This window comes from Chenopodium quinoa, unplaced genomic scaffold, assembly GCF_001683475.1.
Source record: "Chenopodium quinoa cultivar QQ74 unplaced genomic scaffold, ASM168347v1, whole genome shotgun sequence".
In the NCBI taxonomy this organism is placed as follows: Eukaryota; Viridiplantae; Streptophyta; class Magnoliopsida; order Caryophyllales; family Amaranthaceae; genus Chenopodium; species Chenopodium quinoa.
In genome coordinates this window covers 220858-235791 of record NW_018742346.1, presented here as the reverse complement: position 1 = coordinate 235791, position 14934 = coordinate 220858, and the positions used below count along the sequence as shown (strand labels likewise).

Genomic DNA, 14934 nt, shown 5'->3' with positions numbered 1-14934 from the left:
AAATTCAACCATTTATCTTGACAAGTTTTTTTTTTTGTTTTTTTCCAAACAATTTAAATTCTAAATATCGATTATACTATGATAAATTGTTCACCTATTTATTATTTTATTTTGTAAGTCAAAGTTGCATATGAATATTTACAGAAAACTTTGTTATAAATTTACCTTGTGCACCTATTCTAATGTAAATTTTAACTGAAAATATCTTTAATAATAAAAAGTATAACAATTGAATATTAATAAATTTTTCGTTGAGACGATTCCAACAAATATCCACATGACTATATATATTCTAATGTATAAATCACAAACATTAGTAAGAATGAATTAGATTATTTGTGTTAAAAGTCAAAACATTTCATTTACTTAAACATAGATGGAGTATGTTTTTATATTAATTTTAGGGTAAATTTTCATACTAATATAAACAAGATATAATAATGGCCAAATAAATGCAATAAATATTATATAATGAAATTGAGAAGAATGTCATCAAATTTTCATACTAATATAAACAAGATATAATAATGGCCAAAATATAATGGAATAAATATTATATAATGAAATTAATATAAGGATTGTTTATAAAAGGTGTAAAAATTAAAAGGAAAAAAAATATATATCTTGGAAACATAGTACTAGCTTATCCTTGTGTTGATGAAAGTAGAGGAAAGTGGAAATTCATTTGGCTTAAAGAAGGAAAAAAAAAACTGCTAAGAAGTCTCAAACCCTTGACCTTAAAAACAAATATGACTCTCCTTACAACCCTCTTCCACTAAAGCAATGCTGAAGACAGTTAACATAAGTACAAATTGTAATCTTTATATAATTTTAATGAGCGCTTTTTTCATAAACACAGTTTTTTTTTTTAGAGGGGGTAGCACGTGCCCCCAGGCGTCAACGTGGATCCGTCACTGTATCCGTACATGGTCTTCTTTATGGTTTGTTGTGAAATAATAAGTTTCATATTCCATGCATCCTCTACAAAATTTTTGTCCAAGCCGTAACAACCTTTGCCTCTGATTTGGAAGAAGTCACGGATTTTAATAGATCATCTTCCTGCATAATTCAACAAATAATTTATATGCATATACATATATATCATTATTATCTTGAAAACTGTGTATAATGATTAAATAAATCAAGGATAAATTTATGACAAAAATGTTTATTTGTACATGAAAGCCTGATAAAATAATTTATTAACATCTTATTCTCTATAGTTAACCTTTTACTTCATAATTCACTTAGGGGTTGTGTCATGCCTATAAACTATTACTAAAACAAAACATGCTGATATTATTAGAGGACACTTGTCAATGTCTTATGAAAATTTTTCCCGCCAAAGCTATTTTTGACATCGTCATTTCTTTCTCTATTTTTTTTTTCTCCTATGTTCTAAAACTAAAGGCTTGTTTGGCATTAGTTTTGATTTTCAGTTTCCTGTTTTTTTGAAAACCAAAAATAGGAAACAAGAAAAAGGTGTTTCCACTTTTCTGTTGTCAGTTTTCAAAATTATAATAATTTTAATAAGTTTATATAATTTTTGATTCATTATGGGACACATATCATATATTTTTAGAAAACAAAAAACCGAAAAACAGAAAACCACAGCAATGCCAAACAATTACAATATGTCTTTCAAAATCAATAAATAAGATTATGATTACACTATTTCGAATAAAGAATATTGACAACTATTTTAAACAAATAAAATCCAATTAAACCGTGCAACGCATAGGATTAATCTAGTAGAGTTATAAATTATATACTTCCTTTTTTTTTGTAAGATAATAACTACTAGTAGTATATATAGAACTACTTTTTGTTTAAAATAATTTTTCATATTGGAAAACAACCCTTCAATTTAAACACGAAATTACAAATGTCACAACTGTCTTGAATCTTGATATATTTACTAGACTTCCTACCTTAGATTGGATACAATGTATAATGATACCTTTAATTGTAAATCTTGAAAATGTTTAGTACTTCCTTCTTCAAATTGATTTTTTTCTTCCATAACATTATGAAGTCTAGTTTTAGCTGCAACTAATGAATCATTTACCTATAAAAAATTATTCAATCAAATATATAACAAGTCTGCGGTTATGAGATAAGAACCATGACATGTTTAGTTATAATACCTCAGTTAATATAAGGAGTACTATTTACAAAATTGAAGAAATGAAGATTAGTTAGATAAATATAATGACAAAGGATAACACTAATTATTGTTAGATAAGTAATTTGTAAAAACAAAACATGGAAGGGACAATAAGTAATTCTTTTTAAAAAATAAATAAATAAAATAAACTAAATTGTATGTTTTGAAATATTCATTTACATACATCTATAAACCTATACTAAAGGCGAAACCTGGAATGACACTTGTCATTTCCTGGTTAAAAAATTTCCCGCCTTTTTTTCTTTCCTTTTATTTTTTTTGCGATATTTTAATGACATTCATTTAATAACCTACAATAATAGTTATTTTCAATTTAACAACATATTTAATCCCATTATACTCAATTTTTTGTACATATATTTTATATACTAGGAAACTTTTAGTTACATCAATAATAAGATAGATTAAAAATAAGGTATTGTAACATATTATTTTCCAATATTATTATAATATTGTCAATATTAATTTTTTTTTTTCTCCAACTTTCATCATTTGACAATAAAATTTATTTTAATTAAAAAAATATCATTTGGTAGCATACATTATATAAATCTTAAAATTATATAACATTTATAAGAACAAAATCATTCAATTATATAATACATAACATATATTGGAAAATTTAATCTAATTACTCTAATATTTATATGATTTAAAAAAATAAAAATAAAACTCCTATTACTCACTAAAAATATATTTAAAAAGTTGATTACGAAATATTGATTATTCTAAAGTAAAATAAAATCAAATAAATTTTCATATTTCTGTGAAAATGTATTAATAATTTAAGGATAGATGTATATTAATTCGCATATGGGTACAAATCTAAGCTAATATTTTAATTTTATTACATAAAACCTTATAGATTCTAAATTTCTATTATTATTTTTTTTTTATACAATCCAATTCAATAAAATTTACTTATTTCAGTATTTGGTATTGGAATGAACTAAAATTCAAGTTATTTTGTTACAAATAATTTTTTTAGATAAAATAATGTTAAATTTACACTATTATTTATAATTTATTTGTTGTAAAATTTAATTATGACCGTGCATGGCACGGGACTTAACCTAGTGTTAATATATGTGAGGAGAATGTGACACATAGTTGGTAAATAGGAAATTATCAAATAATTTAAGAAAATGTTACGACTTTACATTTGAAATCAAAGATGCTAAACATAAATAAACAACAGTTCAGTTCAACATTGCTTCGTTGTTTTATATTAAAACTATTAAATAACTATAGCTATAGCTATAGAAGTGTTGTTATTACACGAGTATTGCTAAATTCAATTTCTTGATTCCCAAATCATTTAGTAATTGAATAAGAAATGATTTTACATATGATATGCAACTATATTACTTGTATGATGGTACCGCTCAACCTTTTCAATAACTAGGTTAGATCTCGTGTCATGCACGGTGATCGTTATACATTATTAATAAATAAATATAATAACCATAAATTAGTCGAGAAACAATAAAAGTATGTGATATGTTAAATTTTGATGTAGCTTCTAATACACAATTAAAAATAAAGTAGGCAATAAATCCGAAAAATAATTTTTTGTTGTAAAAAAATCACAAAATATTTTATTTTAAGAATATAATTTTTGGTTTATAGTTGTCCAATTTTCTGTTTTAAAAAAATTATTTGTGAAATCTTTTTATTTTAAATATACTACATAATATGGAATATGTACCATTCAAAAAAATATGGAATATATACAACAAATAATATTATTTTTGAAATTGATTTGTTTCCTTAATTAATAGATTTTTTATATAAAAAAATAATTAATAATTAAGGACACACTTGGTGTGTCTTTTAGTATATAGTATTGATGATTTTTGTCGGTGTAGCTCCTATCAAAAGATCTCTCAAATCTAGTACGATAAGCTTAATGTGAGCCTCAATAGGTAGCTTAACTGGCTTTAACTTATAAATCCTAAAACTCTCTAGAGAGAGACAGAAAGGTTTTCTAGAGTGAGAAAATCCTCACACATAAACTTCACCCTTCTGACTTACTTTCCTAACTTTTCAAGTTGTTCTTCCTGTTACTGTTCAATCGTTGTTCCTTAGGAATTATCGTTCGCTTAAGAATTATGTCTCGTTTTGTTAATCCTTCAACTTTTGTTTACCCCCACTACATAGGAGAAGATTATATACCTCCACCCCCTCTTGATGATGGTTTAGGATTAGACTGGAATTGCAGTGTTATAGGCCGTTGCTGGGACGATAGAGACGACTACACTGCTATTATGGTCCAGCGGCTTGTTTTAGATTTTGGCACCTAAGAGCTCCTGTTCGAGTTTATCCCTATGGCAAAGACTATATCTTTTTCCGTGGCACTCCGGAGGATGCGGATGAACTAGATACAAGGGGATGGGTTCACTTTCGAGGTGGTCTTTTCGTACTTCAGTGTCTTCGAGGTCACCATGTACCTCTTAATCTCAATCTGCATCTAGTAGATTTATGGGTTCAAGTGGAAGGACTTCCAATTCGTTACTCTACACCGGAAATAGCTTCAACCGTTCTTTCACATGTCGGAGAGGTGACTATGGTCGATGATTCTAATGGTCAGTTCCCCATTCCGTACCCTCGTGTTAAAATTCTAGTTGACTTATCTTTTCCCTTGATACCTGGTTGTTACTTTCCTACTATTAATAATCAAGTCACGTGGGTTCGATTTAAATATGAAGAAATTTTTAGATTCTGTAAAAAGTGCGGTTTTGTCGGACATGGGGGGATTCTTGTGTTGCGACACAGGTTTCTATTAACTACCATCAAGAAGCTCATTCGTCAGCTCCACGAAAGCGGCGCTCGTGTTCTTTATGGTCCTACTGATTCGAAATTATATTCAAATGCACTTCGAGGAATTCGTCCAGGTCGTTCGAATTGGACCACAGAGTTGTTTTTTGGTGATTATGATGATGAGGACCCACAAGAAAATTCTGCTGATTCTCGCCCATCGGACTACGATAGTGGTGGTTTTGGCTTACCTTTGGCTTCGGATGACTCCAGGTCCGGTTCTACTACTTACGATCATGCAATGGTTGATTCTTTCCCAGGTTTATCACCGCCACCAGCCCCTGGCGTTTTCCGGAGTAGGGATCATGTAGTCCGACGGAGGGTCCTAGGCAACAATCGTGCTCTGAGAGAGCAGCTTGAAACGCAAGATGAGATTGACACATTGACACCACGTGTCACTCATGCAGAATCCGGAGCAAATCGTAGGCATCATGGTATGACTCTAGGATCAGGAGCTTCTCCTGAGAATTCTTATCTTAATGGATCACGTGATGAATGGCGGCAATTCTTGGATTCTTCTGATGTGCAAGGCTAGTCTAACAATTCTAATTTTGGCCAAATTAATTCGGGCTGGGCCTTAAGTTCTAGAATTGTTTCATCTCAGCCTAGTTTTCCTTCTTCTAATGGGCTATTTTATGGGTTTTCTTCATCTTCATATTTGGGCTGGCCCAATTATTTTCAGGACCCATATTTTCAAGCTTTACAGGCCGATTTGGGTATGGATCAAGTGGTTCCTTCTGTTAATTCGGATGTTCCTTTTTTCTCGCCACCTCCAATGGGCCCCTCTAGGCCGCTCTTCGAAGATCCATTTGGAGCTGGGCCGAGCAACTAGGAAGCTCCAACCCCAACAGCAGCTGATTCTCCATCGCCGTCACTCTCTTCTTCTTTTCCGGTGGACAGCTCTGAGTTCTCGGGTTATATTGCTGATTCTTCATCAGGGGCCTTCGAATTTTATCCCACACCTGATCCAGTTGAAGATTCGGCATCATCGGAGCATGATTCCTTTGCGCCAGATCAAGACTTTTCCGCATCTGATTCTCCGGTTCCAATGGACTGTTCGCCGTCGACTTCGCCGCCAGCAATGGTGACTCCGGTTTCTTCTCCACCTAAAACGCCTTCTTGTGCTCCTTTGCGATTTATGGGCAGTAAGTTGTGGGCATATTCTCCTTTGAAGTTGCGTAAGAAGGGAGAAAAAGTTTGGGAATGGGTTAAGCAGTATAGCCTACGCAAGCGTCCTGGAGGTGCTATTTCTCCGTCTGCTCCGCCGCTTCCTCCGACTCAGCAGCAAGGTTGTTCTCAATCTCCAGATTCAGTGTGTCTTCCGTGTTTCCTCCCATATAAAAAGCGGAAGGCGAATTTCAGTTCATCTACTCATGGCTCTTCTGAGGGATCGGTGACCTCCCGTGAAAGGTCACCAAACTCGGGATGAAAGTAGCACTTTGGAATTGTAGGGGATTAGGACAAGCGGACTCCCCTAAAATTCCTTATATAAATACTCTAGTCCGCTCTTATGGTTTGGATGTAGTTTGTCTTTTGGAAACCATGTTGCCTATAGATATTGTAGCTAAGAAGTTAGTATCTTTGCCTTTTTTGGGCTACTATGGCATTGATGCTATGGGCCTTAGTGGTGGTATGTTTATATGTTGGTTTTCTCCTGTAGGTTTAAAGCCTGTTTTTAGTTCCCAAAATGTATATCTCTGTAAATTGGTGCAAGGAGATGAAATAAAATATGTAATGTTTGTGTATGGTTCGCCTCATGTTTCTGACCGATTGGATGGGGACTTTAATCAAGTAGAGTATGTCTCAGATAAACTAGGTGGCAATCACAATATCTCGGGTCAGATGGATTTTATAAACTGGCGGTTAGGTTTGGATCTAATGGATGTTCCCTTTTCAGGCCCACATTATACTTGGACAAATAATAGGAAAGACTCCGACCCTATTTTTGAGCGTTTAGATCGAGCCTACGGGTCTCCCAACTGGTTTATAGACTACCCAGATACCAAGCTTACCCATCAACCTATTCTGTTCTCTGGTCATGCTGCTGTAATCTTGACGGATGCAGCTGATCCAGGATATGTTAAGAGTCCCTATAGAATTGAGAACTGGTGTCTATCGGCTCCAGCCATGCAAGATATTATTCATTCAGTTTTCTCCTTATTTTTTCCGGGTTCGCCTATGTTTGTTTTATCTCGAAAACTCTCAGTTCCTCGGGACCGTCTCCTCGCGTGGTGTGTTTCTCATAAGAAAGCCTGGGGAATCAATTGGAAACAAATAATATTTGAAGTTCAACAAGCCTCTCAATCCCTCAACTCTCGGATGGATAGGTGTTTGTTCCTTTCTATCAAAAATGAAAGAGTAGAACAAGCTCATGTGGCTTATATCTTCTGGCAACAGCGGGCAAAGGTTAAATGGGACTCTTTAGGTGATTCTCATTCTCGTCTCCTGTTTTCTTCAGTTCAATCACGAAAAAGGAAAAACAGAATATTCGGACTTCGAGACTCAGCTGGCTGTTGGCACAGTGATCAAGATCAGATTGCCTCCATTACTCTTGATTTCTACAAAGACTTATATTCGGTGTCAGATTGTTCTTCTTCTCATGACTCCGAATGGTGGGACAGTCTTCAGTTACCCTCGTTGTCCACAGTTCAGCAAGCCTTTTTGATGCGACCTTTTACCTCGGAAGACATTAAAAATGCTATTTTTAGCATTGATGATAGTAAATCTCCAGGCCCGGATGGATTCCCGTCGGCTTTTTTTAAATCTTCATGGCATATTGTCGGTCCCTCGGTGATCGCAGCAGTCCAACATTTTTTTGCTCATGGTTATATGTTGAAAGATTGGAATCGCACATTTCTAGCTTTGCTTCCAAAGGTAGATCATCCGGAATTTATTTCTCAATTTCGTCCCATAGGCTTGTGCAACGTAATTTACAAATGTGTTGCAAAGTGCTTGACTGCCCGCCTTCGTCTGGTTTTACCAAGCTTAGTTGCAGATTTTCAAAATGCGTTTGTTCCGAGTCGTCTTCTGTCGGATAATGCCTTAATAGCTCATGAAGTAATTTCTTACATGAACAAATCAAAGGCAAGGATGAGGTTTTTTGCAGCAATCAAATCATATATGAATAAGGCCTATGATAGGGTAAATTGGGATTTCCTGTGTCGGTTGCTTCAAGCTTATGGGTTCCCTCCTTACTGGATCCATATTATCCGTCAGTGTTTCTCTACGGTCTCTTATCAAGTTCTGGTAAATGGAAATCCTCTCAAGGCCTTTCGTCCGCAATGTGGTCTTCGACAAGGCGATCCTCTTTCTTCTTATTTATTTGTTCTCTGCATGGAAATCCTGTCGGCTATGCTCCGAAAGGCTAAAATGGATTCTCTTTTTAAGGGAATCTGCATTTCTCGTGGCGCTCCTTCGATATCCCATTTATTTTTTACTAATGACTCATTGTTTTTTTTTCAAGTAACTCCGGAGGCAAGTGAGAATCTTACGACTCTTTTATCGGACTTTTGTTCATTATCAGGACAAGTGATTAATCTTCAGAAATCATTTGTTAAATTCAGTCTGAATACTCCTATAAAATTATCGGGAATTTCTTGCTCGGAGTTTGAAACTTCAGAGTAAACCTAATTTGGATTCTTATCTTGGTTTGCCTGTGGATTTTGAACGAAGTAAGGTGTCAGACTTTAGCTTTCTTATTGATAAGGTGGTTTAGCGTTTGTCGACCTTTGCTTCTCTGGGCTTATTTGCGGCTGCAAAGTTGGTCATCATAAATTCAGTACTAGTCGCTTCGTTCAATCATGTTCTCTCCGTGTTTCAAGTTCCTTCTTCGATCTGTTCGAAGGTCGATAATCGGTTAGCTCGTTTGTGGTGGAAGTCCGATTCTCATACTCGGGGTCTAGCCTTAAGATCCAAATCTCTTTTACACCTCCCTAAGGGTATGGGTGGTCTGGGCATTCGAAGTCTAAATTCTTTTAACTCTGTTCTTCTGGCCCGTCAGAGTTGGCGCATTCGTCATCACCCTCAGCTTCTGGTATCTCGGCTTTTATCTGCCAAGTATCCGACTCTTCGTCTTAATCAAGCTACACGGATTCCCGGTTCTTCCTGGGGCTTTCAGGGCTTGTTGAAAGGCTTTTCTGTTCTATCCAATGGTATAGCCTGGAAGGTGGGTTCTGGTTCTCAAGTACGTTTGACGGAAGACTCTTGGGTTCCTGGGGACCCTATTTCTTTTCGTGACAATATTGGGATGTCTCATCCATCTCATGTTTCCTTTATTATTAATCCGCGTTCTTACGCGTGGGACACTTCTAAGATCCGTCAGTTGTTTGATTCTTTGACAGCCTCTCGTATTTTAGCTCTGGAACGTCCTAGTAGACCAATGGATGATTTTGTGTACTGGAAGTTTTCTAAAGATGGTCGATTCTCAACCAAGTCAGCCTACGCAATGGTGGTTTCTGGTCAACACTATTCTGGTGTTGTCTATTCCTTTTCTCCTTCATGGTGGAAAGTGTTTTGGGGTTTACCCCTCCTACCAAAGTTGCAATGCTTTTGTTGGAAGTTCCTTCAAAATGCGTTGCCTCTAATGAGGTTTTGCGATCAAGGGGAGTTCTGGTGGATCCTACTTGTGTCTTCTGTCTTAGCGCTCCAGAGACTTCAGATCATCTTTTTCGAGATTTCTCCTTTGTTTCAGCTATCTGGTCCTCCATTCCAAGGTTTTCAACGCTCGTTGTTCGTCAAGATATATCGATCTTGGATTGTTTTGTGAATTTGGTTTTGTTTTTGAGACAGTCGAAATCATGGGAGACGATGGTTTACTTGATTTCCTTCTTCTGGGCAGTTTGGATTGCTCGTAATCATAAGATTTTCCGACAAGCTGTTCTTTCTCCGGCCTTGGTTTGTCATCTCATGCAGGACTGGGCTTCTCGAACCTTTGTAGCACAGGATTATAATGATTCACTTCGATCTCCTGGCGTTGGGTCTCGTTTGGGTTCAAGGTCTTCTGTCCCGTCCTGTTTGTTTTATGGTCCTTCCGACGCAACCTTGGATATCTTTCTAGTAATTGATGGAGCATTCGAAGCACGGGATAATGCTGCGGGAGCTGGTTGGATTTTCCGTTCTCCTGATTCGGATATGGTGGTTGGGGGTGGTTCTCGTGCCTTCCTTTCTTCCTCGGCTTTTCATTCAGAATTGTAAGCTTGTTTGTGGGCTCTCAGGGCTGCTGATCGTCGGGGTTTTAGAAGGTTGCTGATTTATACTGATTGTTCGGCTTTGTTTACCATCTTACGGGGACAAGTTGGTTAAGATATTTCTTGCTTATGGTTGATTCAGGATATAGGAGAGGTTGTTCATAGGCTAGCTGCTTGTGAAGTCCGGAAGGTTCCGCGTCAATGGGTTGCACCAGCTCATTGGTTGGCGGTTCAAGCTCGTCGTCGTCATTTGCTTTATTGGTCCTTTTAGTTTCTTGTTTTTTGTTTTGTCTTCTTTCTTAGCTCGTCTTGTCAAAAAAAAAAAAAAAACATACTTTTTTTTTTTTTTGGAGACAAGAGGAATCTCTAAGTAGATACATGAACTTTAAACTTCCTAAAATATCTCAATTTTCCTAAATCTTTCATCTAGTAGAACAAAACAGGAAGAGCGAGGGTCGAAAATGGCTACCATTTAGATTTTACCATTTAATTAGTAGTCAATATGTTCACGTTAATAAATGTCACTCCATAGTCAATTTCATTCTAGTTTTCTTCCTCTTTGCTTGTCCATTTGAATTGCACTTTGTTTGTACAACCATTTATGCAATAGGCTAGTGATTCTGTGAATTACCATGATGGATTGTTTTCTATGGCACTTAGTACTCATTCATTTGTTGCACACATTAAGGTTGCTTGATAATATTATTATAATTGCAAAGAAGGCTGCAAGCTATGGTTATATAAATCTCATGAACATATATAAAGTATATTTGTGCTAATATTTCTCTACTTTTAGATTCTCACATTTTCTTACATAGTTAGTCTACCATGCATGTGTTTTATCATCTATGTGCCCTCTTCAATCTTCACTACACACATTTCACCCTTTTATCATACCCTTTGTTGAACAGGGATAAAGACTTCCCGATAGTTTTAGTAATTAACTCCCTTGCGACTTATATTTGAAAAGGTTAATTACATCAAGATTTAGCTCCTCACGTTAAGGTCATAATTTAATCTTCATCAAAACCATCGCATAACTAAGAAAATGTTACATAGCATTTATTGTTTTATAGCCCTCGCAAATACATTGAATTCTTTTTTTTGACAGAACAAATACATTGAATTCAGGAGTCATTTGAGTGATGGATAGAAGAATATTAAGCCTGATTAGACATAATTGGTTTCGATCTATTATTTCCAAATCTCCTTAAATAAATTCATAAGTATAACAAACTTCTATATTGTAACACTCAAAGAATCCATAATCCAAAAGATTACTATACTACCATAGGAATCTTTTTCTCCTTGACCTCATATGTGGTATACTTAATCATAACTTCAGTGGCCCATTCTTCTTTTTGAAGAAAATACAATTTATACAAGTTTTCTCCACTATTTTTAGTTTCTAAGATCAAGTTAACTTTTCTACTAAAATGGTAAAAATAGTTTTTCCATTTTTGACATTATTGTTTGGTCTAGATATGGCTTTTAGGAAGGGAATGATAAATAAATAAATAAATAAATAATTATATAATATTGTTGGCCCTACTAATCAATTTTTTCTTCTTATTTCTTTGATACCATCTCTTTTCCAAATTTTCTCATTCTATCTCATCCTTCACTAATTTTATGAGGAAGTCCTTGTTAGACAAAATTTGTTTATCAAGTGGCAAAATCATAAATAAATCAATAATTTTGTCTAATCATGATGAAATTTTTATAAATAAATCAAAAACTATGAGATCCATATATGACAAAAAAAAAATGTTGATTTATTTATATTTTTCCCATTTTGTCTAGTCATCATGTCATTTTAGTAAATGAATAAAAAACAGTGGGACTCATATATGACAAAAGGTTGTTGATTTATTTACGTTTTAGCCATATGTTTATCAAGGAGATAAGCTTGTATTTTCTCTATTTTTATTGTCTTTTATCATTTCAATCCTAATTTAGTTTTCCTTAAAAGAGGATTAATGAATCAAAAGATGAATTAATTAGTGTAGGCATCGCTCGAAGTGCGCCTACGTTAAAAAGCATGTGTGAATATGCTTGGCACTCATAGGAAGTGGGAATTGACATTACGATTAGGGACAACAATTAGGGACAAATAAAGTAGGGAGCCGCCAACAAGTTTTTAAGGAACTTGTAAACCGTTCACGGATCATAAAAGGCAACCACGATAAAGGGACAACGATAGGCAACAACGATTGACCCGTGAAGGTTACACCCCATTCATAATCCATGAGATTACTAACTCCATATGGTTCGGAACCACGAAAGGAGTATCGGGGATGATGGTACGAAGTGAGTCATGGAGTCACATTCGCCCGTATTGGCCTCTACTCAATTCTTATATTGAAAAATGATTCCTGCGATCTCAAAGGCATACAAACAAAGATTCAATTTGCTCCAAACTATTATTTAACTAAATTGGTTCAAAATTAATGCACACATAATTCTAAAAATTTGGTGATCACTTCAATTAATAATAAGATTAAAAGGGATCCTAAACCGATTGTCCAAATTATCTTATTAGTCGTGATTTTCAATTACACATTCCCTTTAACATGCAATATGTTGATCAATAAATAATAGAATAAACATTAATATTAAAACCACTTAATCACAATTCCAACAACGTAAAATTGTTAGAAAAATAATAATAATAATAATAATAATAATAATAATAATAATAATAATAATAATAATAATAATAATAATAATAATAATAAAAGAGCACGATCCTTACTTTGAATCTGTTTGTTTGCAACTACAAAATAATAAACGAGTTAGTAACTTCAAGGAAATCATAAATCAATAACTAAATTAAATTAAATTAAACTAAAGTTGATTTTGGGGCCAAACCCTCAAACGATTCTACCTTTCACGCCTTGGCTTAAGGACAAAACCTCAAGTAAAATATGGACTCCTTTGAGTGCTTGAAGAAGGAATTTTGAAGTGAAAAGGGTAGGATAGTGTTTAGGTTAATAGCATAGAGGAGAGAAAATAAGAATAATAAAATTTTCGTTGCCCCGTACATCAGAAATGAGGGGGTATTTATAGGGAAAATGTGCTGAGGGAGCACACGGAACCCTAAAATGATAAAAACCCTAAAAAAGTATCTCGTGACACGGTCAGACTGTTCCGTGACACGGTCAGACTGTACCGTCAGACGGTACACTTTCCCGTGACACGGTACAATTTTTGGAGTGACGCGGGAAATTTTCAGAAAACGGAACGGAAAACGCGTTAAGGGTTTACGCGGAAAGGACACGGAACATCCCGCGTCACGGCAGACCTCCCGTGTCACGGGAAGTCCCCCCGTCAGACGGGAAGGGTTCCCGTGACACGGTCAGGCTGTACCGTGACACGGTCAGTTCCAGTCCGTCTAAATTCATTTTTAACCCTAATTTCTTTCGGCTTTTTAAGTGCCGATTGATAATTTCGGGCTTTTTCCTGACTTTTATTATTCGGGCTAAAATAAGAAAATAATGAAATAAAAATAAATAAAATATTTGGGCCAAAAATAAATAATAAAATAAAAAGGTTTGGGCTTAAAATTAATTAACAAGCTTGGGCTAAAATTAAAACTATGCTTTTACCAAACATCAAGACTAATCCATGGACCTTTCAAAGGTATGAATTTAATAAAATACGATTTTTCAAGCACTCTCGGGATTAAATACTAAACCCGACCAATAGTGGAGGTGAAAGGTTATTTATCATCGGGTTTGGTTTTGGGGAGACATTTTTAGGTGTCTACAGAAGCCCCCACTTTGACTGAGTTTGCAGAAACGTCAGTTTCGAAAACAATAGTCAAAGTAGCCGATAGGGACAAAGAATGATTTAAGACGTTCTGCGATCCTAAATCATTCTGTATACGCCGATACCTGCAGAAAAATGTTAATTCCACAGATAAAAGAGTAACGGGATAGAATACGTATGTGGCACCAGTGTGTCGGTGACAAACAAATTTGGCAGCTTCCTAAGCTTGAAGGAATCTACTGAGTGACATTGGTTGAAACGCTTTCCATGCTTGAGGAAAGTCGACTAAAGAGTTTGGCAGTTTTCTAAGCCTGAAGAAAGCTACTGGATAATACTTTTCATGCCTGAGGAAAGTCGACGAACGAATTTGGTGTCATTCTATGCTTGAAGAAATCCATCGCTAATGCCTTCCATACTTGAGGAAAGCCGACAAAGGAATTTTGTGGTTTCTATACTTGAAGAAAAATCCACTGATGATGCTTTCCATGCCTGAGGAAAGCCGACTTGGCAGTTTTCTATACTTGAAGAAAAATCCACCGATAACGCTTTCCAAGCCTGAGGAAAGCCGACTTGGCGGTTTTCTATACTTGATGAAAAATCCACCGATAACGATTTCCAACCCTGAGGAAAGCCGACTTGGCGGTTTTCTATACTTGAAGAAAAATCCACCGATAACGCTTTCCAAGCCTGAGGAAAGCCGACTTGGCGGTTTTCTATACTTGAAGAAAAATCCACCGGATAATACTTTCCATGCTTGAGGAAAGTCGAAAGATGATGAGATTGCAATTCTCTGTGTATCGAGAACCTTGCGTCATGAAATGATGGTGGTCCGCTTGTCCCCGGACGTGGGCTGTAGATGGTCCGCTTGTCCCCGAACGTGGGCTGTAGATAAGACCTGCAAAAATAAATTTGCCAATGGACTCGTATATACTGTGATTGACTTGACCACTAACTTGACCAAGTTTGACTTGA

The 14934-nt window shown here is 35.3% G+C and overlaps 1 protein-coding gene across 1 annotated transcript; it reads left to right on the top strand.

Moving 5' to 3' along the window:
• Window positions 1-6430: 6430 nt before the first annotated feature.
• On the top strand, window positions 6431-9770 carry LOC110695446. The gene is made up of 2 exons (XM_021872677.1): window positions 6431-8533; window positions 8721-9770. The coding sequence occupies exons 1-2, from the start codon at window positions 6431-6433 to the stop codon at window positions 9768-9770; spliced, it is 3153 nt and encodes a 1050-aa protein (XP_021728369.1).
• The last annotated feature ends 5164 nt before the right edge of the window (window positions 9771-14934 follow it).

Bases quoted from the DNA above. Each gene is read 5' to 3' on its own strand.
- LOC110695446 (XM_021872677.1), top strand. From the start codon at position 6,431: ATGAAAGTAGCACTTTGGAATTGTAGGGGATTAGGACAAGCGGACTCC. The intron at 8,534-8,720 runs GTGATTAATCTT...AAGGTGGTTTAG, and splicing joins TTTGTTCATTATCAGGACAA to CGTTTGTCGACCTTTGCTTC.